The sequence below is a fragment of the Pteropus medius genome, unplaced genomic scaffold, assembly GCF_902729225.1.
Source record: "Pteropus medius unplaced genomic scaffold, Ma_sr-lr_union100, whole genome shotgun sequence".
NCBI lineage: Eukaryota > Metazoa > Chordata > Mammalia > Chiroptera > Pteropodidae > Pteropus > Pteropus medius.
The window spans coordinates 1,082,458-1,108,579 of record NW_024355206.1 but is presented as its reverse complement, the minus strand read 5'-3'; the positions used below and the strand labels follow the sequence as shown (position 1 = coordinate 1,108,579).

The window sequence follows — 26,122 nt, the reverse complement described above, 5'->3', positions numbered from 1 at the left end:
TAGAATTCGTCCACGTCTCAGAGGGAGCATGTCAAAAACGGCCCCTTCTCTGACGCTTTGGAGTCGGGCAGCCATGCGGCCGTCGGGTCCTCTCGTCGCTGATCGCCAGGCCACAGCAGAGCATGAGGGTGACGGCCCATGACCAGGCTCTAGGCACGAGAAGGCTCCCCCTTCCTCTCCTTCCTGTAGCAACAGGCGGACAGCCGTCCCCGTGAGCCTGCCAGACAGAGCATTAGCGAAGATCGCTAAGACGTCTCGTCTTCTTGCCAAGCTTCCCATTAGCTCTCCCGCCTCTCTGCGCCTTCCTTTACCAACTTACCCCCCTCTTCCTCACGCCCTCCCCTTGCCTCCACTTCTGCGAACGCCTCTAAATGCTCCCTTCTTAAACCCGGAGACTCGTCTGAAATAAACCCATCATCCTCTTAATCAGATTTAGGGCCTGAACCAGGTGGTTCCAGGTGGTTCCTTGTTGCCAGAATGTGACCTTTAAATCTGGACAGGTTAATACCAAGGCATTATTTGAAGATTTATCATGGGAGCCCATGCAATTAGGCGTAATCTCACGCCGCATGCTTATGCGAGTGCCACTTCAAAACGGGGTTTATACTTAATGCTCAAGGAAGGGGGGCCTGGGGAGGGAACAGAAAGAAAGAGGCAGAGGTGGGGGTGGGGCAATGATATGAGGAGAAGCAGCTGAGGGGAAGAAGGATGAAAAAGAGAGGTACAGACAGAGGTAAATACGCACGAGAGAAAAGCACACGGGAGGGAGGGAGAGAGGAAGAGGCTCAGGGACAAGGGACAATGCGCTGTTTCGCTTTACCAGGGAGAAGAATGGCTTACGACGCAAGAAGCCTTGATCTTTCACCGGAGCTTTAAGTCTTGGTAGCTAAAAGCTAACATTTTTGCCTAAGATAAAGCGGAAAAGGGCAAAACTTCCAACACGGGGAAGTTGAAATAAGACTTGTGCGTGTGTGAGCGGAGACGGGGGAGGTGATATAATGAAAGGTCTAGGGTTTGGATGAGGCCCCGCGAACCCACGGGCACAGCCAAAGGACCCCTGAATGAGCGGTGATTTCTAATCGCTGAGGCGATCGGAAAAGAGGCCGGGGACCTTCCGGCTTCTCTCGCCCGCTACTGCTCAGGAAGGGAGAGGGGCGAGGTGCGTTTTGGTTCACACTCCCAGCTGCCATCCATCCCGTCGCATGCCGGCTTCTCACACAGCAGAGAGCGCTGAGGACAAAGAACAAAATCGCCCCGAAATTAACCGGGTGCCCCTTCCCTTCCTTCTTGTTATTACTGTGGGTGGGCTCCCTCGTTCCCTCAGTGCTGCTTATCCCGTGACTGGTGGGGACTGCCTCCGGCTACCACTGCTCGGTAGGACCCCACTGACCTCATATTCCTAAACCCAGTCACAGAAGCACTGACTGTCCCCAAAGCCATAGGTACGTCCTTCTTTGTACTGTGACTGGGGAAGTGCCTTCTTCGGTGATGCGATCACAGAGATCTGCTCCCATGGCCAACTTCGACGCTGACGAGCAAGTATCAAGGCCCACAGAGTCACTGGCTGAAAGGACGGGGCCTTGAGAAGCGAAAGGGTCACAGAAACCTTCCCAGAGGATCAGTGCCGGATGGTGAGGTTCTGAAGTTCAGACACCAACAGGAAGCGACTAGAGAACTCGATGGCACTGGTCTCCCCCGCAACAGCCCCAGAGCAGGCGGACTGGTACCACCCACGCCCAGCCCTCCGGGCCTTGCCATGCCTCGGTCCAGCTGGTAGAAGGGAGGTGGGAATTGCCTGGGGTGCTCTCACGCTGCCTCCCCGAATCCATGGCAGACTTTGCTGTTGAAACACAGCCCTCGGTCCCGCTGAGCTCAAACATGAGGTCGACTCACATGCGGAAGTCAGCGCCCATGTGAAACCTATTTGCTCGTCTTGCCCGAAGGCCCCTAGCTCCCCGGAGCCTGCAGCCCTGTCCAGTCACTTTCACATGCCCGCGACGACTTTCTGCCAGCAGCACACGTGCTGGGGAACTCAGGACCGACTATGCAAGAAGGGCGTTTGTTTCCATGAACTAGCAACGGAGGTAATTTGGGGAGGGGTCATTTGAAACCTTGAATGGGCATCAGCTCATGTATATGGTCACATCCACATCAGTGTATTCTCAGCAGGTGGCAATTTTGACCTCCCGGGGGACATTCGGCAGTGGCTGGAGACTGTTTTGTTCATTACGACAGGCGTTTGGTGAGTCAAGGCCAGGGTCGCTGCTGAGCATCCTGAGGCACAGCGCAGACCTCAGCAGCTAAGAACAACCCAGTCCAAAATGCAACGGTGTCGAGGCTGAGAAACCCCGATACACATGAAGGCTGAGTGTTTGTTTAGTGGTAGAAGGAACATCAGAGAACCCCCCATCCGACTCTCTCGTGCTATCAAGAACCTAAGACGCGGACAAAGGCCTGTGTGGACAGCTCAGCAGAATTAGCCGATGATCCCATACGTCCCTCCACAGGCACAGCAGAACCTGCTTCAGGTGTGGGGGACAGCACCCCTCTGGTGCCTTTTAGTAGGGTTAAACAGAGATTAGAACTGCAAAGGCGGAGATCGTTGGTTCTGTGAATGAGTTCTTAGAAAGGCGGCATGGCATGCCGCACCTTTTACTTCCTGCAGTCCAAGAACTCCCCTTACCTGGCTGCATCAAACACCTGGAGTCACAACCGGGAGCGAGAGTGAGCAGGTAAAGGACGAGAACCCAGCCACGACACCTGAGGCCAGTCTGGTCTCGAGGTCTCAAGTTCTGTCTGTCTGTCTAACCTTCAGGTAACACTGTTCCATCCCCTCTTGTCTCAAGGGCTTAATTCTTTACCCTGTACTCCCCCAACCTGCTCTAAGCACCTGTGCTCTCCCCGCAGGTCGGAAAACTATGGAAAGACTTGTGTATTGTATCAAGTTCCAATAAACCAAAGGAACTCCAGCTTCGTTATATTTTCCCTTCGGCCCACAAAGAGAAGCGCTGTGTGATACGGGTCTTTCCCTGTGCCCAGAGGTGACGGAGATGTATGGTTCCGGGGTGGAGGTGTTTTTTACTTTTATTTATTTATTTATAAGTTTTATTAAAGTTCACCTCTTACCCGCCGGCCTCGGGCTCCCTATAGATAAATAAATATCACGATTGAAGCAGCTGGTTTCCAAGCTGCCCAATTAAAACAGATGAAGAGGTAAGGAGGAAGGAAAAAAACAAAAGCATTAAGCTAAGACTTCTTCACTCCCAAGTGCATGGCGCCTTCTATTACTCTGCACACATGAAATTGACTCCCAACGTAATTAGACTGGGGCTGCCAGGCAAGAAAAAAACCCTCAAATTATTCAGACCCCAGAGCTATTCCTTTGCAATTACTCAAGTAACTGCGAAAAGAGACAACTTTTTAATATAAATTTGTTCTCAGCATCTACAGCATCCAAACCGTTCCCAACAAGAGGATAGAGTCGCAGAGTTGGGAACCACGCGCAAGAGTCGTGTTTCTCGCCCCGGCCATCCCCGTTCCCCTACGGGACACGCCCACCGGGACCTTACGGGTCCCAGGAGGAGCCAGAGTCTCCTCGGTCTGCAGCGGCCATCACATTCCCTTTAGAATCGAGGGCATTATGCAGAGGCACGCCCACGGGGACAGAGGGCAACTCTCTCTTTGCAGCCCCGCCCCATTCTCCAGCTCATCCCGAAGGTCCCCGCACAGCTCTACTGCCCTCCGGGCTGGAAACGAGCCTGGGACCACAGACGAGCATCTTTCACTGAACACAGAGAGGAGAGAAAGAACCGCTTTTCACAAAGAGGTGCTTACTGGATTTCAGCAGTGCTGCCAGAACTTCAGCGGCCACCCTGAAGGGGAAAGAGAGAGAGCAGTGAAAAGTCAACGTCCAGGGGTCCCTTTGTCAGCCCATGGATCCCACAGCCCGCGTGCCCGCGGCTGCCACCTAACGGCCCCATTATTAATTAACCAGGTAGCGGCCGGCATCTATTGATCCTCCTGCTGGCCGTTAAAGAGGCCTATGTGTAAAAATCGCCCCGAGTGAAGTGTCCATCTTGCAGATGGGTCTCAGGGGTCCCCCTCCGCTGCTGAAAATCTCCGTCCGCTCCTCCTGCCCCCATCCGCCCCCACCTTCCGCCAGCTTCCAGACCCTGAGCTCCTTCTGCTTCTGTGAGCTCGTGATTTATCTCTGGAAGCCCTGGCGACTGGAGGATGGGGAGGGAGGGGGATGGGAACTGGGGGACCTGGGCGGTGGGGCGGAGTGCAAACTTCTTGAAACACCCCCGCCCTTGGCGACACGCTGGAAAACATTCACGGCTTGGAGCGCGAGGCTGGTTCCTCAGGGTGGAAATTGGTTCTGCTCTGTTTTCCACCATGGAAGACTTGCACAGTCTTTGCGACTACAACAGGCTCACAGAATAAAAATGTCTTTGTCCCATGACCTACTGACCTTTCCGTCTGTTTCTTGAGCCTGAGAAGGTCACTCAAGGACCCACCCAATGGGCAGAAGGAAACTTGAAGGCATTGAAGACACCATGGTGTGATTCTGGGAGGGAGAGTTTTGGAGTTTTTTTTTTAAGAAGTATTCTGCATGGCCCTAGTAACTTATCCTTGAGGCCTGTCAATCAGTGATCCGTCCCCAGTGATCTAGCCTATGAGAACTTGGGGAACAGGACAAAGAAGTGAGATCCCTCTTCCAAGATGACATAGACACGTGAGCAGAGCTGGGACCCCCAAATCCAGGAACCTCACTTCTCATCTCTGCTCCCCGCACCGTTGCTGTCCAGAATCTCTCTCACACTGGCCCTGCCCTGCCAGGTTGATGAGAGAGGCAATTCTCTTTGGAATATATTATCGATTATTGAGCAATAGCGCTAGCAATAAAAAATAACAACAATGATCAGAATAAAATGAAACAGAAACACAGCATTGGAGATATCATAACCTACAAGGGGTCCTGCGGGAGCAGCAGCCTGTAACTCACAGGCGCCGGCGCCAACCTACAGCCGGATGACCCCCAACTCAGGGAGACCAGCACAACCGCGGACAGTCACAGAGAAGGCGAGGCCAGCTGTCATGGACAAGCTACTTCCTTATCCCTCCCAGCCGTGTTTTCCTCCAAGCATCTTCCGGCATCGTCAGCCCCACTCTGTAACCCCACACGGCTGGGTGGCCGTGGACTTGGAAAGGAACACACAGAAGGTGCTGCTGGGGGTCCAAGCCCGTGCGGAAAAGCTGAGAGCCACAGCGCGCAGGGCCTGGCTTGGGCGAAATGAACATCAGTAGTTTAGGGAAAAGCAGAGTGGAAAAAGTAAGTTGGCCAGAGAAAAAAGGAAACCGCAGAATCATGCAAGGGGAGAGCGGGGCTGATCCAAGCGGAGCGCCGCGCCCCGTCCTCAGCCGCAGGCCAGGGCGGGAAGGGCGACCGCATTTCTGGTTTGCGTGGCACGTTTATTCTGGCGAGTCGACCATAGTTATCCCTTAGACAAGTGTTTTATGAGGGACAGGGATGGGCAACAGGCAGACCCATTAGGAGGATCTGAGGTGACGAGGGCTCCAACCAAAAGGGTGGCAAGGAGGAAGAAGGGAGAGGGACGGCGGGAGGGAAGGGTGAGTCCCACCGCCGCTGGGGTCTCCCAAGAGCGCTTTGCATTTCCTGGGAACCACAGAGAAAGGCCGGCTCTCCGGCCCCATCCCTTGCCTGGGGCATCAGAACCGTTCTTCTAACAGATCATTCACATGCTCGTTAATGTGTGAGACTCCGTGGTTTAGGGGACAGCGTCGTCGATGTGGCTTGGTCGCTCTTTGATGGTGGGAGGAAGATTCGAGGTGACTCCTAGATGTCAAAATACCTTAGGGTGTGATAGCATGACCAATAAAAATAAATCCAGGCAGTGACATTACCTGGCAGGAAACACATGGTAAGTGTCATATTAGTCAAAGAGGGGAGGCTAATACTTGAGTGATCAGACAAGATTTATTTCCTTCAGGCTCCTAATGGGGGTGTCAACCTGTCATGCAACATAGGGTACATTTAGAGCAATGATGGACATGAGGTGTGAGGCCACAGCCCACACAATTCTAAAGAGTTCAGATCCAATTCCGCAGGTAATGAGAAGCCATTCGACTGTTTTGATCGAGGGAGTATGTGGGCCAGGATGGTAACGTGAGATCATGGGGGTGAGCAAAGAATTAACAAGACTGGGTGACCGGCTAGCTAAGGAGAACGAGGGAGTGAGTGATGGTCTGAAATTTTCAGCCAGGGTTCACGGGAGAACAAGAAAGCCACTAACGGACGAAGGAGGGAAACGGACGTTTAGAGGAGATAATGACTTTGTTTTGAGACACGCTGAGCTCAAGACGATGAGGATAAAGCTGCGCGGAACTACTCGGAAGTAGCAGGGATGCTACGGGAAGTATAGACACGGGGTTCTAGAGAGCGTCCGGGGTTGGGGATAGACACTTACAGATCACGACGCTGGCAATGATAGTCGGAGTCCTGGGGACAGGTGATATCTGGGAGGAGATTCTATCAAGAGCAGAGGGAGGGCTGGCCTGGGAAAGCATCGGCGCTGGAGGGAAGGAAAGCCCCAAGGGACCCAGGGAACACGTAGTCGGGGACGTGGGACGAGAGCCGTGTGAGGCGAGAGGGTTCAGTCTGGAAACGGAAAGTCGCTAGACTTCCTCGGCACAGCGTTTTTCAGACTGCAGGCTGTGACCCAGCAGCAAGTGCAGAATGAATGTGATAGGTACCGACCAGCTGTGCTAATGACACGGAATAAACTGGAGTGGAACAGAACACGTCGGAGCCGTCTCGTGTAGCAAAGGTTAGCCGTGATCTGAGGTTTATTTTCGGGCCCCTAGGCACCTATGTGTGCCTCCTGGGAAGGCGATGTAAATGTTTTCCTTAAAAGAAAAAGGAAAAGCTTGTAAGGATGTTGTCTCGCGTGGAGCATCCACGTAAGATCCGAACGAGAACGAACATCTGGAAACAACTAATGGACGAATGAGCGAATTCGGTAACACGGAAAGCATTTGATCTTCCACGTGTCACCGGGATCCGGGCACTGGGCCACGCGTGTGGACGCCGCCCAGAGGCCCTTTGTTTTGGGTCTGTCTGGTGGGTGAATCTCGGGAGTCTGGGTCCCCTGGCTGAGCACTGCCCTCAGCTTCTCCCCGACCCCACCCCCCGTATAACACTAAGAACACAAATCCCCTCGGGACTGAGGGAACGGCGTCGCCAGCCCACAGCTGACCCTACAAAAAGCGAAATTTAAGCAGCTAAAATCTCAACAAGTTAGAAAATGCTGAGTTACTTTCACTCCCAGGAGCCAAGCCCACTTCATTGAACGTGGGAACTGGGGTCCCCACGAGACTGCCTTTGGGGTGCAAGAGTGCCCCCTGCTGGACGTGGACATGTAGCAGCACGGAGTGTATAGAAGAGAGAGGGTGCTGCCTTCTTTATAAAGTGTGAAGCCAGACCATCATCCCACGTTGTGTGAGCACCCCAGGGGGATGTCTGAGTGGCACTGAAAGCTGAAATGCCAGAATGTCCCGTCCGCCAGCTTCCCTGCGTGCACATCGCTGAATGGGTCGTGTGACGCGCTGGGGCAGAACACCCTGCTCAAGGAGAACCACGACAACACTGGAAAGCCAAGTGGAAGCGCCCCCACCCTACCCAACTTCTCGACGCGATGCAATAACTCAGTCACGATTCTAGAGGTCGCAGGTCACGCTCACTGTCGCCCTCGGTGAAAGGCTAAGCTTCCATCGTTGGCGAATGTGTCAATATTCTCCTGTCAAGAATTTAGCAACAGGCCAGAAAACTGCAACAGTTCAATTTTACTTATTCAAGTAGAGATCACGTTTAAAAGCCTTCACTGGAGCCTTTGATAATTATCACCATTTATCAGGGCTATTTGGGGATCCTGTGTAAATGCCGGGCCCTGTACTAAGTATCCTTTATATATGATCACATATCACATTTAATCTTTACGGGAATACTGGAGGGTGAAATTATTATGCCCGTCTTACACATGGCAACAATGAAGTGCATAAAAGATAAACAGCCCACCCACGTTCCAGCCACTACGCTAGCAAGAGGCAGCGCTGAGATACAAGTTCACGTTGGCTTAACTCTCAATCTAGAGCTCTTAAGCTTACTTTTAACCTAGTTCTAAGGAATCTAACATATCTCCGTGCAATTTCTTCACTGCTCAAAGAAAGACTGAACAGTTCAAGTGCTTAGATGACTGGTACGAGGTCACAGGATTAACATGTCACTGAGCCGATGAAACAAACAACTTCTCCAGCTGGAGACCAGTGCTTGACTCGGGGTTCTAAGCAGAAGAGTTTAGCTGAAGCTTGAGTGGATTTAGATGGTCAGAGGTAGTCATGGCAACGAAGATAGAGAACTCAGTTGATGGCAAGCCACAGACTCCTTGAACGCCAGGGCTGAGCAGCTGAGCTGGCAACTAAGAGAGCTTGGGTTTGAAGCTTGGAGCTGCCACTTCGGTGTGGACTTGGGTTCTAATCGCCCCAAATCTCACAATTTCCTCATCTATAAGATCTAACTGATGGGATAATGTGAAGATTGCAATAAAGTAAAAATTAAACTAAATCAAATGTCTAACACGGGCCCTGAACATAAATAACTGAAGTGGCATCATTGGTAGAACTGGTACCAAGGGAGGAAGTGAGGGCTCATCTCTGTAGATCTGTTTGCAGGTGCTAAGGTTACAGGATTGTCATTTGCCAGTCAGGAGAGGTCCCTGAGGAAAAAATGAGTTCCTACCCTCAGTGCATGGAGAAACAAAATGACCAAGCTCTCTCTTGGAAGTCAAATACTCTGCAGTTCAGATGGCCTAGATACAGTGATTGTCTTTTATATCAGTTATCTACCTCTGTGTAGTAAATTACCACGCAGTTAGCGGATTAAAAAAACAGGCATTTATTATCTCACAGTTTCTGTGGAGCAGGAGCCTCACAGCTTATGGTCTTGCCAGGCTGCTGTGGAAGTGCCAGCCAGAGTGAAGCCTTTGTCTGAAGGCTGGGCTGGGGAAAGGTCTGCTTCCCACCTCACACGGGCTATTGGTAGAATGCACTGCCTCGCAGTGCTAGGGCTTAGAACCCTGGCTTCTTGCTGTCTGTCGGCTCCCAGAGGCCATCTGCCCTTTGCAGTGGGGGCTTCCCCAGCATGATTGCTTCCTTCACCCACAAAGAGAGTTTCTAGAGTGAGTATGTAAACAAGACAAGATCATGCGTAACATAATCACCTGGTAACCTGCCATATTCTATTGGTGAGAAGTCCCCCCTCTCACTCACACTTGAGGGGAGCATCTGACACAAAGGCGCAAATGCCAGCAAGTGGGGATCGCGGAGGGGCCACCTTAGAGTCTGTCTGCCACCCAAGGCTCCTTGCGATCTTCGGTGTTCAGACACCAGGATCCTAATATTCTCCTTGCCAAGACGTGACCCTCCCAAGTCTTCCCCTTCCCACTTTCCCGGAAATCTAAGCACCCTTCTCACCTGCTTGCCTTACCTGGACCTCCTCCCCCCACACTCAAACACCCCCCCATTTTAACTTCTAGAGCGCTCTTAAGTTACCCATTCCTTTCGAGCTCTGTTTTCACCCTAATCCAAGCACAGGGGAGAGGGAACTGGTACTTCAGTGAGAAATGTTAATTTCTAGAGTTATTGGTCCGTGGTTGAAATTCACATTTCAATGTCTTGCATAATAACTACATAATTATTTTAGATATATTAGGAAATACAGTTAAGCACAAAAAGTGGAATAAATTAAAATTGCTCAATAACTCTCACCTAACTACTGCGGCGACCCCAGAACAAATCTGTCCGATCCATTCTACATCCCTTCCAGATTGTTCTTTAGGCTACAACTAGAATGATCTCCTCAAGGACATCTGGTTGGGGCACCGTCACGTTGCCGCCCCCACACCCACCCTGGCTCTTGGATAAAAATACAAATCTGAAGCATAATTAGGAGGCCCTAGCCTGCCTGTCTGCTGCCACCCCCTCCAGCCTCGCCTCCCACCACCCTCTCTCCCTCTCTCTAGTTCTGCTCCTCTGGCTTTTGGCCAAGCCTGGGGACATTTTCCCATCACTCGTCCTTGGTCCTGGCTCATGCCACAGCCTAAAATGCTCTAGGCTCTCTTTTCCTCCTTCACCTAGAGCTCACGCCTCGCCCTTCACAATGCAACTCAGATGCCACTTTTGCGGGAGAGGCTTCCTCCACCCCGGTCTAGGCCCCGTGTCCTTTATTGGGGCGTTCTCCTTTGCTCCCCACTTTTCTCATTGCACAATTCAGCCTGTAATTATTCACTCGGTTGCATGATTGTTTTATTAATGTTTGCCTCCTCTTCCAGTCCGTAGACTCCAGAAAACAGGAAACGTGTTGCTTCGTATTCCTCTATCCCCACTATGTAATAGTATGCAGATTCAGAACGTCATCGAATACCTGTCAAAGCTTTTCCAAAAAGCAGGCTCTGGTCTGGACGTGTTATACATGTCATTCATTTGTTCGACAACTATTTGCCGAGCACCTACTATGTGCTGGAAGAAACTGATAAAGCAAAGCTTCTTGAACTCGAAAGGGTTAGGGTGGAAAAAAAAGTAGTTAATGGTCAATTAAGGAGTTTCAAATAATATGTTAATATTCTAAAGTGTGATACACACTATGGGAAAAAAGAAACAGTGAGGGCAGGGTAAGGGGATGAGACGTGCTGGCGCGGGTTGCGAGTTTCAGAAGGCTGGCTAGAGCAGGCCTCACGCCGAAGGCCACATCCGAACACAGACATGAAGGAGGGAAGCGAGGTGCCATGCGAGCATCACAAGGAAGCGTGTGCAGAATCTCTGGGATGACAATAGGCCAGATCCGTTCAAAGGACAGCGAGCTGCACAGGGCCACTGGAGCCGGGATGGCTGCGAGGTGTGGGGAGGGAGGAGAGGTGGAGACTCACAGGGAGGGCGCCTTTGGGGCAGGGCCTGGTAAAAGCTTTCGCCGCCAAGAATTCGCCACAGAATTTCGAGCAATAAACCTAATGTGTTTTAACATTTCTCTGGCTACTCTATTTTTAGCAAAGAAAAAGGACTCTAGGGTAGCAAGAGTCAAAAACAAAAGACGGGCCAGAGTAGAAACCAGTCGAAAGCTGTGGGAATCAAACCAAACACGGCAACACATAGGAAGGATGATATACAACCGTCAAGTGGGCGCTACCCCAGGAATTCAGGGTTGGTTTAACATCCGGAAATCAACCCACGTAATTATCCAAAATAATGATATAGGATAAAGAACCACGGCATCATCTCAATAGAAAAATAAATAAATAAAATAAAACACATCACACTTTCATGAGAAAAACACTTAACGCACTAAAAATAAAACTTCCTCAATCTGATAAAGACATTCGCTTAAAATCCACAGGTAACAGGATACTTAATGGAGAAAGACTGAACACTTTCTCTCTATGATAATGAACATGATCACAGGTAGAGAATGTTCATTCACTACACGTCTGTCCAAGACTGTTCTGGAGGTTCTAGCCACAGCATGGAGGAGGGAATGGACGGATGGATAGATGGATGGATGGATGGCAAGCAGATTGGAAAAGAGGAAATAAAGCTATCTCTATTTATAGGTGGCTTGGTTACATATATAAAGGAAGTCTTAAAGAGTCCACTAAGAAACTATCAGAATTAATAAACAAGTTAGGTGGGCAATGTAGCCATGATTAAAGATGAATAGACAAAAACCAATTATGTTTCTGTATACTAACAATGAATAATTCAGAAACAAAATGTAGAAATGCAATTTCACTTATAATGGCAGCAAAAAGAATAGAAATCCTGGTCATAAATTTAACAAAAGAAACCCAAGGCTTTAACACTGCAACTAGAAAACGTTGTTAAAAAAAGAAATTAAAGAAGACTTAAATAGATGGAAATCACCCAAATGTCAGGTATCACATCACTACTGCTATAACCCCAGAACCAGTGGAACTATGTCCACCCTGGGTCCTCTTTAAACTGTTCTTCAGGGCACAACTAGAGTGATCTTCTCAAGAAGAACACAGATATGTTTTGAATTTAGAGCTAAGAAGATTTCTTGACAGCTTGCTACTGGAAGTAGCATTAGCTCAGTTCTTTCTTATGACAACCCCCTTTTTAGTGATGAAGAGACTCATCAAGGTAAATTAACCCACCTGATGCAACATTAGAAAGCAGCAGAGGTGGAACTTGGCCTTGTGTCTGTCTGACCCCAAGGTCTGGACACTTAGCCACCTACCGACCCAGCAGCATGTGGAGCCCAGGGGCCAGTAAGCTTCTTCAGGGAGCTTCTGGGAAGAAGCAAGGAAATAGCCCTAGAATTTAACCCTAGAGTCTCTCTAGAGCTGGCCATGAGGTGGCGGGGTGAGATGGGGGTTATATCAGCAGAAACAGAAGGTGGAAAAATAAAATTAAAAGGGAGTTGTCTAAATAGCAGGTGGGTAAAGCAGGAGGAACTTTACAAGGGGTAGAACACACTGCCGAGGGAGCCCGGGCACCCAGAACGCCATCTGGTACCGTTCCAGCCTGCCACCTGACTCGAGAGGGAATGGCAGGACGGATAAACGTGTATGTGCGTGTACACACACACACACACACACACACACACACACACACACGGCTGGGTTACCAAGGAAAATGGATGACAAATGGATCTTGCTAATCTATTCACCATTTTCAAGCGAGAGAGGAGAAAACAGAAATGGAAACTGAGATGGCTCTTGCATAGCAAAAGAAAGGAAAATCCATTAACATACGGTGTCAAGGCTGAACCAGATCCCATGCCCAGCATGGAACGAATTTATTTTTCTCTGGGAAAAGGCAGCACACACGCACGCACGCACGCACACACACATCAACTCTATCCAGATACTGTCAAAGACGGCTTGTGGGAGCCATCGTCAATCACGGGACATTTTTCCGAGAGAACTGAAACCCAGACCACAGACTGGCTTGGATAGTAACGCTCAGCAGGGAGTGTGGCCCAGGGTGGCGATGCCCTGAGCTGGGGAACCGGGAGCACGGCACTGCCATCAAGGCTGGGGCGACCCCCTCTCTCTTGGCTTGCTGTAAGCAGCAACTCTGCACAAGAGAAATGGTTCTGGAGTGCGTCCACGTGCGTGGGCAGCAGCGCCAGGACCAGGCCCTCGGATGGAAGCGTCTGAGAATCCCCAGGACCAGGATGGAAGAGGCGAATGCTGTGGGAGGTGGGTGTGGGCAGAAGGGGTTCCAGCAGGCTCTCAGAAACAGAGGCTTCTCCTCCCAAAAGGAGTGTGACTCTTGCGTGAGCACCCAAGGCGGAAACCACCCTTGCGTTTCCCTAAATTATTCATAAAGCTCAGTGCCCACGAATGTGACTGTAACCCGACACTGCCATATGCATATTAAAGGTATAATATTGAGTGCAGTATATCATTATTCATATATATGCAAAATAGAATCGTACAGAATGGTTGCTATATGACCGTAGCAGAATAGTTGCTGTATCGCACATAGTTGAATTTTTCTAAGTTAAATGCATGTACGATATCATTCACTCTTGAAATACCTGGAAGCATAAAAGGAAAGATGTGATACTCTGTCTCAGCGGTCCCCAACTTTTATGGCACCAGGGACCAGTGCACCTTTGAGAGTCTAATGCCTGATGATCTGAGGTGGAGCTGAGGTGGTGATGTTAGCGCTGGGGAGCAGCGGCTGCAGATACAGACGATGTTTCACTCACTTGCTCGCCGCTCACCTCCTGCTCTGTGGCCCAGTTCCTAACGGGCCATGGACCAGTACTGGTCCACGGCCTGGGGGTTGGGGATCCCTGCTCTATCTCGCTGCATGGCACAGAGCAGGCACCTCATTATTGACTCAGTGAATGAATAAAAATGTAGCTGATTTTGCTCCAGCTAGAGAACAAAGACACGCCTATTATTCGGATTCTGTTTTACCTTAAGAGAAAGGTAGAGAAAGAGCCTAATCGCTCTCCGGCCCGCTTCACTGAGGTAGTAACAGAACCCCACACTTGGCACTGAGGCTTACAGCCCTCAGCACGAAGGAGCCAGCCCTTCGAAAGGTTGTCACTCACAAAAAGACAAATATCGTATGACCCTTCCCACTTACACAAGGCGCCTAGCATAAGCAAATCCAGAGAGACACAGGCGCTTAGAAGGAAGAGTGACCGACGCGCTGAGGCGGGGAACGGGAATGGGGAGTCAGCACTTAATGGTTACAGTTTTGTCCAGAGTAATGAAAAAGATGTGGAAACAGATGGCAACAGTAGTTGTACAACATGGAGATGTGGTGAATGTCGCTGGCTGCACACGTAAAACGGCCAGAATGGTGAATGTCAATTAATTAATCATTATATATATATATTTCTATGGTGGCATTGGTTTACAAAATCTGGTAGGTTTCAGCTGAACATTTTAACAGGGAGGCATGTGTATATTTGCACTGTGTGTTCACTGCCCATAGTTAGATTGCTGTCCGTCACCACATATTTGACCCCCTTTACCCCGTCCACCTCCCCGTCCCCTCTAGAAATCACTAGTCTATTGTCCATGTCCATGAGTCTCTGTTTGTCCTGTTTGTTTGTTGCTTTTAGGTTGATATCCCACATCTAAGTGATATCATGTGGTTTTCGACTTTTTCTATCTGGCTTATTTCGCCTAGCATGATTATCTCGAGGTCCATCCATGGTGAATTTTATGTTATGTGGACTTTACTACCAAAAAAAAAAAAAATTGTCATTAAATTTGATGATGAGCCATCAACTCTTTCAAAAAAAAGAAAAAAGGCTTAGGTTTTTTTTTTGGTTTTTTGGGTTTTGTTTTTTGTTTTTTGTTTTTTTTTTAAGGAAAGAAGGGTAAAGAGTGTGGCTAAGGCCAACAAAGCATTCTCTCAGCCGGCAGGACACCAGAAAGCGGACCACCGACTGCCCAGGCCAGCAACTCTGAAACGGGCCGGTGCGAGCGAACCCCTGAAGGGCCTGGGGCGACACCGAGAGCTGCCAACGGGGGGCGTCTGGGCTGGGGCCTCCATGCCGTTCTTCCAACACCTTCTCAGGTGCCGCCGGTGCTGTCTGTCTGCCAATCACACCTGCAGGACACAGACCTGGGCCACAGGTGCTCAGCAGACTCGGCTGGAAACCTTTCTGAGTCAGAAGTGAAGGGAGGAATCCTAAGCGATTTTTCCCTCGGGCTGAACGCTCCAATCCTTCCATGATGCCTGGACCTCCGAGCAGAGATTTCATAAACATCCCCTCCACTTAACTAAAATTAAAGGCTTTCACCTAAAAGGAGAGGCAGGAGATCTGGGAGACTCTTTCCAGACCAGAGTCTGAGGTTCTGGACAGCGGAGGCAATGATCCATTTTCGTCTGTTTCGAAGCCTCGTGATGACTTGGCGCTCATTTCTTGATGAGCAGGATTTATGATTCCCGGCATGTGTGGAGGGTTGATCTCTTTCAAAAAATCAGGCTCTTCATTAAAACTCAGATGACAGGAGAGACTTGAGAAAAAATGCCGGTCCCTCTTTTTTAAAGGACTGGACTTATTACCAATAAAATCTCACATTGGCCGATAATCTCCCAGAGAATTGCGGGGCGTCAAATGCTACTTGAAATTCCCCCCAGCACATCACGGGCTCGCATTTCTCCACAGGTGCGAACGGGAGGGCCCCCCATTCTCTAGAAAGCCTTCTCTCCCTTTGTCTTTTTCCATCCAGCGAACGCCTCCCCATCTGACAACACTCAGCTAGAATTCCAGCCCCCTCGGTACCTGAGCTCCCGCCTCTGTAGAGTTCCCGCCTCTGTAGAGTTCCCGCCTCTGTAGAGTTCCTCTGAGTTCCCATCCCATTTTCCACTTCTTATAGTCTCAGGAACATAGACATTTTCTATTTATATCTTTAACTCCGTGTTAGGCTAGAAGCTCTAAGGACAGAAACTACATTACTATCTTTGAAGCCTGAGCCCTTTTCATAGCACTGCTCTATAGTAATTTTTAAACACACGCTCGATGGGTAAATTAATAAGTGAATAGGTCGCAACAGTCTTCTGCTAAACGTAAACATACCTCACTCTTAACCCCACACCGCCTCTAGAGAAACCACGTAAAGTGTCGCAAAGAGCTTCTTCCGTTTGTTTTAAGAATGCCAGAGTGAGCTGCAATGGTGGAGGGCAGGCTCTGAGGGGACAATGGAGTCTGGTGCCGGGCAGGCTGTTTGGGTCCGCTGAGAACTGAGGCTCAGGACAATGATTCCCATAGGTCAGTCAGCTTGTCGTGGAGCTGCCAGAGCTACCAGCACAGTCCACCTGCTTTTTCTCAGGTTCTCTACTGAGACCTTGGCCGTTGCCCCAGACCCCTCATCCACCAGAAGTCTTATCCTACAACCTTCTTACAACCTGTCTTATCCTGAGACACATTCTGCATCCGCAGACAGGAATTCTGAGGTTCTCTGACGCTTTCTGATGCCTCTCCATTGCTCTTCCCTCTCCTCCCTCCAGCCATGAGGTTTCTTTGGTGGTACCCAACGTGTACCATCGGGGTAGAGACAAACTCTAGCTGCCGTGTAAGGCACCTCCTACTCTGAGGCCAAACATCTCAGACACAGCTGAAGGAGACTGTATGTGCTTGTGAGTTACATTCAGATTAAAAGACCGCTAACAATGATAAGAGTCAAATGACACCTTTCACCAACACCCTACCCAAGGCAGCCTTCCTGGAAATGAGAGCCTCAGAAATCCTGCCTCTACTTAGGGATGCAGGGATGGAGAAAGGAGGTGATTTGAAAAATGCCATAATACCCTCCGTAGAATTCCCCACTATCTTACTCGGTCTTTGCTGACCCACAGACAAGTCTACAGTAGTTCTAGGACACCTGTATACTGGACTATGCCTATAAATCATTAAAATTATGTTAACCAAGTAGAGTGTGATGGTAATAATAGATATGCATTGGTATCAGGTATAACTATTCATACATGCTATATATAATTGAATATATACTTTAATATATTTGTGATTAGTTGTAGTGGTATAATTATACTCAATCATACCACTATTATATGCCATGTACTTTTAATATAAAAGTGTTTGAATGGGAATTTGAATAAGACTTTTTTTTTTCTTTAAGGATTCATGATTCTTTGAGGCAACACGTGATGGGCACTAATGACGAAATTGCTGGCTGTTACTCTCGAAAAACAAAATGATGGAACTAAAAAGTGCTATACAAAAACACCCTTAAACAACGAAGCATAGATAATATCTCAACCTCCAGGGTCTGAAATACGGGGAATTTGTAAATCACCCCTGTCTAGAAAGATACCTTAGATGACATAAAACGAGGTGCTAAAGACTGGGGAAGATATTTTTATAATGATGTTTTAAAATCAAGAGAGAAAGTTCATTAAAAAATGTAAGTCTCTGATCCATTACTTTAATGACTCTGGTTTTTTTTTTTCTTTTCCTCTACTTATATGTGTTGTCACCTAAAACAAATGGAGGCTTTAAAAATGAGGGCCAAAATGAGGCTTTAAAAATGAAGACATGAAAAATTAAATTGTTTGACAAGCCTTTCGAAACACCGCATCTGGACCTTCAAGCAACTGAGTCAACAAGCTGAGACATATGCATAAGGATTAGCGGCGTTCGTGTGGGAACTGGATTTACAGAGTAATCTTTCTGCTGGAAACAGACCTAAACCCCAAGGGAAGGTCATCTTTTGTGTATGATAAACACAGCATCATCTTGGCTAAGGGGGGAGTTGTGTAAACTCCCAGGCATGTTAGAATCACCCCTGCTTATTTTAACAACCCTGCTGATAGGATTAAATGGGTTTAAAGATTAAACCACTTTCTGAGGGTGGGTTTCCTACATTGACAGAGTGTTTGTTGATAAATGAGACTCAAATGACACAAATTATGAGAAATAATTTTCCTTGTCAACATTAGACAAATTTTTAAAACTTTTCTAGGGAGGCCAGAATCTTTTATGTTGCCAAAACCCTGACTGTAAATTCATTAGTCAGATTTATTCTCTTCGAGCTGCATAGCTTGAAGGAGAGTTCATCCAAGATGGAATAAGACAGCTGTTGAGTAATGTCACAATTTCCATAACGCACAATGTCATGCATGAAAGAACAAAGTGCCTCATCCCCTGAAGAAAGGGAAGTTAGCATTTCTGATGCAGAGGGGCCATGTGAAGACTGTCCAGCACGAGGCCATTCGTTAGTGCCTGTGTCGCCACGTCCTTTGGGTACCATTAGCCAACTCCATTCTGCCAAAGTCCAATGTCCTGATGGCCTCAAGAAGTTAAGTCTTCTTTTAAGACAACAGAGAGACAGAGAACCTGCAGTTCTAGATCAGCAGGTCCAAAAGGGTGCTGTGCTGAGCACAAATCCCAGGAGATGTCCCATGTTAGGTAAGCCTAGGAGTCCCTTCATACCAAGATGGAGGAAGGAATTGAGAGACATCTGCATGATATGTCTATGCGACCCCTACGAAGAATGAGGCCGGGCTCTATATTTTGTTGAATGACAATAACTTCCATAACAGCACGTACGACGTCAACGTTAAAAAAATAAAAATATCCAAAAAATATGTGCGTAGAATATGTATGTATGTGTATATACGTACATATGTGCACATGAACATAATACATGTTTGGTAACCATTAAAAAGATGAGAAAAAGCATAGCACCAATTATTTTTAGCAGCAATCTCCAGGGAAGGAATTGGCATAAAGGAGGAGCTCTTCATCATTGTCTCTGAAAACTTCTGTATTATTTTCAATCTCTTATCCCATTGATTGTGCATATTAGTTGGCTAGGCTGCCATAACAAAATACCATAGATCGGGTGGCTTAGATGACATTTATTTTCTCATAGTTCTGGAAACTAGACTTTCCAGATCCAGGTCTGGCAAGGTTAGTTTCCAGTGAAAGTTCTCTCTCTTTCTGGCTTACGGAGGGCCCCCATCCTGCAACGTCCTCACCCGACCTTTCCTCGGTGCTTGCTCCCTCTCCCTCTCCCGTTCCCTCTTTCCTTCCCCCTCCCCTGCCCCTTATAAGGCCACCAGTCTTATCAGATCAAAGTCCCACTCTTATCACCTCATTTAATCTTAATTCCTAAAGGCCCAATTCCCAAATTTTTCAAACATTTCTAGGGACGCCAGAATCTTTTCTGTTGCCAAAACTCCGCCTGTGAGTTCACTACTCAGATTTATTCTATTCAAGCTACACGGACAGGTCTACAACACATGAATTTTGGGAGGGACAAGATTCAGTCCATAGCACTGTGTTTCTTTAATGGACATTGTTAGGGGCCTGCCCAGCACCTGTATCCTCCTAACTCCTTCCAAACAGAACCTCAGTTTTGTGCCGGTATCTATATCTATCTATGCCCTGTAGCCAGGTGTTTGAGGAAGGGCTCATCCCTCCTCTTGGCTGTGAATTAGTTTAAGACTAAAGGCTAAGACCCAATTCCAGCCAAAGACATGTGAAAGAAGGTCTTTCAGGAGGCTGTGGAACAAGTCTCAAATTCTCTCTAAAAATAATTTTTAAAAAGCCCTAGAAATGGTCACTCCCTTTCACCAGGTCAGTGCCATTCTAGATTTGAGATCTCTACCTGCTGCAGCCATCCTGTGACCAGTCTGAGTACAAAGTCAACGTCGAACACGGCAGAGGCAAAGAGGGAGAAACCCGAGCCCTTGACGCTGTCCCCGAACCATGCGGTCAGCCATCCTATGTCTGAACGTCCAGTCACATGAAACGATAAAATGGCCTGTCGCTCAAACCATTAGAAATCAGAGTTTGTGCCGCAGAAAGCCAAAGGCATCACGGATAATCCAACGTCTGAGAACTATTTAAGAGACCTCTTTAAAGACTTTAAAAAATATTTCCTTAGAAATTTACAACATATATTAGTATATTAAAGACTCTGAGACACCCTACAGTTAAAAAAAAAAAAACAAACCCTATTGAACCAGAGTGTCCTAAATTTATTTGATAACGGGATCCTTTTATTTTCTCTTCAGGAAGTCCTATTATTCTCAAAAAACATAGTTGTTGAAGGACACCCCTAGGGCATAGCTGGGACAGATTTAGCAATATGAGAAAATGACAGAGCCCTAGCAGAAGAAAAAAAGCAGCAAATTCCTCTGGAAGGAAATGCTTGAGGGACTTTTAAAATCTGGGATGTCCAATATCGATTTTTTTCCCCCCGCGATGCTGCCCGGTGGTGTATTTCCCATCACCACCACCTTTTGCCCCCGGTCTTCGGTCAAACTTGCCATGTGAACATTTTTCCTGAGTGCTGAGGGTGAAGAGATGCTGGTTTTCCCACCAGATTTGGAGTCGAATTTCACTTCAATCTGAAGAACGTGAGATGCCAGCAAGCCAGACAATTTCCAGGTCTTCAAGAAGCTGCCCACGTGATACCGGACTCTGGAAATGTTCGAGGCATCATGTGGACGGGAGAATTGTGTCAGGGGGACTTCTCGGCTGATAAATCAGATGAACTAAATGCTGCTAAATATGCACCAAATGCGAATTAAAATGACCGAACCTTATGAAAAACAGACAATGCGACGTGATCTCGCCTTCAGAGGGGGTCACAGGGAAGGGCGCATTGGTACATGTGTGCCTCGTTTGGTCCAAGGTGACCACGAGCAAACTGACACAATCAGAACACCCCAGCCACACGCCCTTCCCAGGGGGACCCTCCGACTGCTAGTTACCATTGTGATGTTACAAGTATTTGTGGGACATTATGACTAACATCTGCCTTGCCCTATGAATTTATAAAACCCATCAGGACAGAGAGCACGTCCACTTCTCCTCACCCTCTCCTCCCCAGTGACTGTGCAGAGCCCAGCCTCCACAAAACCCTCAGCAAACGTGAGATGAAGGAATGAATCCATCAGCGAATGAGATATTTAAAAACCCTCATAGATCAACGGAAGAAGGGAATCACTCATGTTTAGTGACTATAATAAAGAATAAATTTATTTCCATCGTAAAATAATGTCTACAAGTGGCAGAGAATATGTCAAAGGCAGTATATTTGTATCGGGCTCTGCAGAAAGACCTAAATGACAAATTATAGAAATATATCTCTTTCCTCATACATGTCTATTGCCTAAGACCTTGCTAGCTTTTTCCTTTCGTGCCTATTTTGATGGGGTTGGTTTTAAATCGCCATGGGGTGAATCTTCAGGCTCTGGCACTCCCACAGGAACAGAGGTCTGTCTGTTCTGTGCCCAAGTACTGGCACATACTTCCCTCACACTAACCTCCCAACAAGGGACCAGAAATTCATTCTATAATTCATCTCGTCTCTTGGGTTATCACCAAGGTTATCGTAGGTTAATTAGGTGTAAAACTGGTCACGTTTCAGGAGGTAGGTCCTCCAGGGCACAGGAACATAAACGCATTTGCTCTACGTCAAAAACCATCATCACAGAAATCCAAAAACCCACGAAAGTGAACAATCCTCTTTCTCAGATACTGAAAGGGATGCTATAACCTGGTGGGGTAAGTGGGGAGAAGAAAAGGCATGGGAGGATGATCCCCAAGACTACAACCAAGTAGACACCACACCCTATTACTGTGCGTTACTCTTTCAGTCCTGTAAACGCCGAAGCATGGACCCAGACAGTGTGACAAATGAGTAGTAGGATCATGGGAAACCTTGAGGAAGATGATTAAGGGAGTGGAATAATTGATATATGAGGAGAGAGGTTTTCGAGAAATCTAATTACGAAGCGGCCGGGCCAAACGATGAGCTCGCTGAGGAAGAGCAGATGTACTTTTGGTTTGCACGTCGAGGCAAACCCCAGAGCGGGCTAGGAACAGAGCGAGTTGCTCCGACAGGATGTGGGCGGGAGTGATGGGGAAAAATTAAAAAATGGAAAAATCAAGACCTGGTGTGTGTCGGGAAAACGCTCCTCGCGGGAGGAGTGTGTTACTCTGTGAAGACCTTCCCCCACGCCTGGCACTCTCGTCTCTACACCGAGGGCTTGGAAGCAGACCCCAGGGACTCCCTCCTGTGCCCCCGCCTGTGGCCTGCCTGGCTGGCCAGAAGGACCTTGTCATGTCCAATTAGTGCGGCCGTTTCATGAAGACGGCTTTTGTGTTTTGGGTGGGAATACGGTTAGAATAAGCATAAAACACATTCCAAAATTAATAGGTTTTGAAACCTTCAAAATCTGGCTAAAAGGGTGACTTAGACTTGAGATGGTGACTGTTCTTTAAGCATTGGTCATCATCGTGTTGAGAAAACTGAGTCTCTTATTCTGATGGCCGACTACTTCTCTGCATTGTCAAACCTTCCCAACGCCCCGAATGACAGGCTCATGGGACCAGTCACCCTCTGTGCTAGCACACAAATCTCAGGCACCTCAACTTTGCCAGCAAGCAAAAGCTCCTCAGAATGGAGAGGCAGTCCCATCCCAGGCGAGCTGTGGGGTCAGAAAAAGCCGTGAGGAGCCGGTGACACCTTTAGTTGGTCACCTTCCATTTGGAAAAGGAGTACACGGCTCTGTGGCATCGTTCTGAACTCGAGTGAAACGGAAAAAAACCTTTGCCTAAGAGCCCACCGTCTCCCACACTCTGGTCACATTCTTTGGCCTCCATTTCTGTGCTCACAGTCTCTCAACATCATCGGCCCTCATCTAGTCACTTCCTGTCCGCTGGAAAAGGAACACTTTGGGGAATCTGGGCAATAAAGAGACCAAGTCACCTTCCTCTCAATGACATCTGTAAATAGAGCCAGGGGAATTATTCCCACCTGGAGCGAAAAGGGTTCTCAAGGGTTGCTTCGGCATCTTTCACAGCAGCTGGTACACCCCAATTTACAAATAAATCAAGGTGCTATTATTTCCGTGGTCATAATTATTTATATTTCTAAACAATACCATATTAGGTGTCTAAAAGACTTTCAAAAAAAATTTTTTTTTAGCTAAAGAAAATGTGAAAAAAATTAAGTGTAAAATAAAATCTAATCTTCACATCTATCACACCAGCTTTCAATAGAGGGATGGATGGGATAGATGGATGTGCTAACAGACTGCTGAACAAGATATATATACTACTGATCACACTCTACACTATTTTATGATCAACATCTACATTTTTCCCCTAATAATATATTTTTAGCGTTTTCCTAAAATATGATTTTTAAGGACTATATAATATTTGATGTTATGTATCTACCATGACCTACTTCATCACTACTCTGTGTTATGATTTTTAAGGTATTTCTAATCTTTTACTATTAGAAAGAATGTTGTCTCAATATCAAGGTATAGAGATCTCTGATCATTTCATTGTAAAAGTGGATTACCAAGGTCAAAGAAATTAAACAACTTTATGGCTTTTAATTCACACAGCTTATCATTTTTTACAATGGTTCATGTGAGAGACAAAACGTGTGCTTGTGTGTATACATACACATGTGCATCTATCATTATTGCTTTAATTTTTAAATCAAATTATAGAAATTAAATTTATTAAATTTATATTTATTAAAAATTTAATATAGAATTTATTTAAAATATAGTAATATAGGTGATATAGTTTATATATTTGTGTAAATCTATAATAACATGCTTGTCTTTATTAATTATATAGTAAAATATTTTATTATCTTTTATAAATTTATAATAGTTATGTGTTTTTATAAATGTAAAAGATTATCTCCCAATATTAAGTGATAATACAGGTCAGATTTTCTCAATCTATATAAACTTGAAAGGAGCACAGAAAAGTTTAGGTGAAGTAATTAAAAAAGAATGGTTTCTAGCCCAATTAGATTTGAGTGTAAATAGACTGAACGGATTAACAAATTTAGGAAAAAGATTGGTCGCACTGTAAGCAAAGAATAAGAACTATAAAGAACACTGGGAAAACTCCTCCAGAAACACCGTGTGCTGGCACAGTGATCCTGGACCGAAGACAAGGCCCCTTCCGTCCACCGCTGCAGACATCTCTGCTGCAGAGGTGGCAACATCCAGTCCGATATTTTGCTATTTTATTACAGTCTGGAACGAAATCGCCATTTCCAGTACTACTTTCTAATTGATTAGGTTTGGTAAGTGGAAAAGCAATCGATATTCATGCATTCACCTATTACTCAAAACATCCAGGTAGATAACAGTGCCATCTGCAAATGACTGTTTGTCTCCTCATTTTCTGATGATTTTAACTCCCTCACTTATGCTAGTATATGGGCTAGAATTTCATATGCTGTGGTCAGTACCAGAGGTAACAGGAGGAACTTATGCACAGGGTAATTTTATAAGAATGATCTATATGTGTTCGAAAAATAGTGTGATTTCTGCTATTTGAGCAGAAAATTATATACACTCACAATACTTCTCCCTATATTTAAGAGTTGTTCCCTAAAAGCAAACTATCCAAAGATTTTTTTCCCTGTTTATTCTACTGTTTACCACCAAGCTTATAAATACTATGCCGACATTGCTACTTATTGACATACCAAATTTAGGCAATATCCGTGAACTTCCTGTCTTGGTAGATGGCTTTAGATTGGTCTCCCAAAAGCTGTGGATAACTTCTTTGTCCTGACCCTCTTTCAAAGATCTGAGTAAATTCAATTGTCCAAGGCCTGGGTGTCCATGAACCAGTTTTAGCCACAAAGTCTCAACTCACAGCAACTGCTTAAAAGATAACTTTTAGGCCTGACCCTGAGAGAGAAAATGTTTTATTTTAGAAGTTCTCTTTTAAAAAACCAGAAATTTTAGAACTCCTTTTTAAACTGTTTGTCCTTTTTAAACAAAACATACAAAAACAGCGTATCTACAAAATTCCATGGAAAATCAAAACCCTTCAACGATTAGCTTCCAAAATACACTCTTATTTCTGCCAAAAACACTCTTAAAAAAAAAAAAATCCCAGAATCATATTGACCCAACGACTAAGTATTCAATGAACTCATTTCAGCCTTAGCCAGCAACTCTCATCAGAAAAGAATTCTAATAGTAGACCACTTGGGGTGAGCATTTATCCCCATCAAGAACAAAATTCAAGAAGGCAATAGGTGGGCTCTCTGAACAACAGAAAAATGGTGAATTGAAGGTCCTAAAAAGCTATTTTCTTTGAGTGTCTAGGAAATAACACGTCTATAAATACGAAGTCACCTCATTACAACACGTTACAGTCCTAACGTCGTCACAATGTATGCCCATTTGCAGCTGTAATACCCATGGCTACCGGGAGGTGGCAGTGGGCCACCTGTGAGCTCAGCCTTGGCAGGTTGCTGCCATCTGGCACCGTGTTTCCTGTTTCTCTGCCTCATTGACTCTTGATCGTGTTTCAGAAGCATCGTTCTCCTCCGGTGCTATCGCCTGACCATTTCCCACTTCCCTGCTTACCCTTTATGATTATAACTCTGACACTGCATTATTTAGCTTCTTAACGGCATCGCATAACTGGGGGACCTTGACTTTAACTCTGGAAAGCGGGGTGGGGGTGGGGGTGGGGGATTCATCGGGCCTGAAACATGCCGCATAAAATGAGATTGTATTGCGTGGGAGGATGATTACCATAATGAGGGTGGGTCATTTTGAAAGACAAATTATTTCCACCTCCAGGAAACAGAGGCCCGAGGCTGCCTCTTTCCAGTTCGAGCCCTCTGGCTCTAGTAAAACTGTACCCTGAACATGTTTTATTTATTTAGTCCAGTCGTTGAATCATTTCTGCTTTTATATATTGAGGGGGAAAAAAGTTATTGTGCTGTAGCACGGTGTGGTGAAAATAGGCTTGAGTCTTCTTCTCAGGAGAACTGGAATCATACCCCTTCTAGCCAACTAGCTGTGTCAATTGCAGGAAACCACCTATTTTGGATTCAAAGACGCTCTTTATCAAGTAAGGGTATTAGAACGAGTACCTTCTACTGTCTCTTTCTGCATGAAACATTTAAAGCTTCTACGGAAATTACTGCTATGTCGGGGAGTATAAAATTGTTTCACCATTTAAAAGGTAATGCAGAAATATTTAAATTGCAAAGATTCGAGCGGGACGGAGAAACGG

General features: G+C 46.7%; 1 protein-coding gene across 1 annotated transcript in view; it reads right to left on the bottom strand.

Moving 5' to 3' along the window:
* The window catches only part of AGBL1 (AGBL carboxypeptidase 1), a 535,540-nt gene that overhangs the window by 291,177 nt on the left and 218,241 nt on the right, over positions 1-26,122 (bottom strand). The window contains exon 9 of the mRNA XM_039858445.1: positions 3,835-3,872. Coding sequence (XP_039714379.1) covers positions 3,835-3,872 — 38 coding nt within the window. The remainder of the gene's footprint in view (positions 1-3,834; positions 3,873-26,122) is intronic.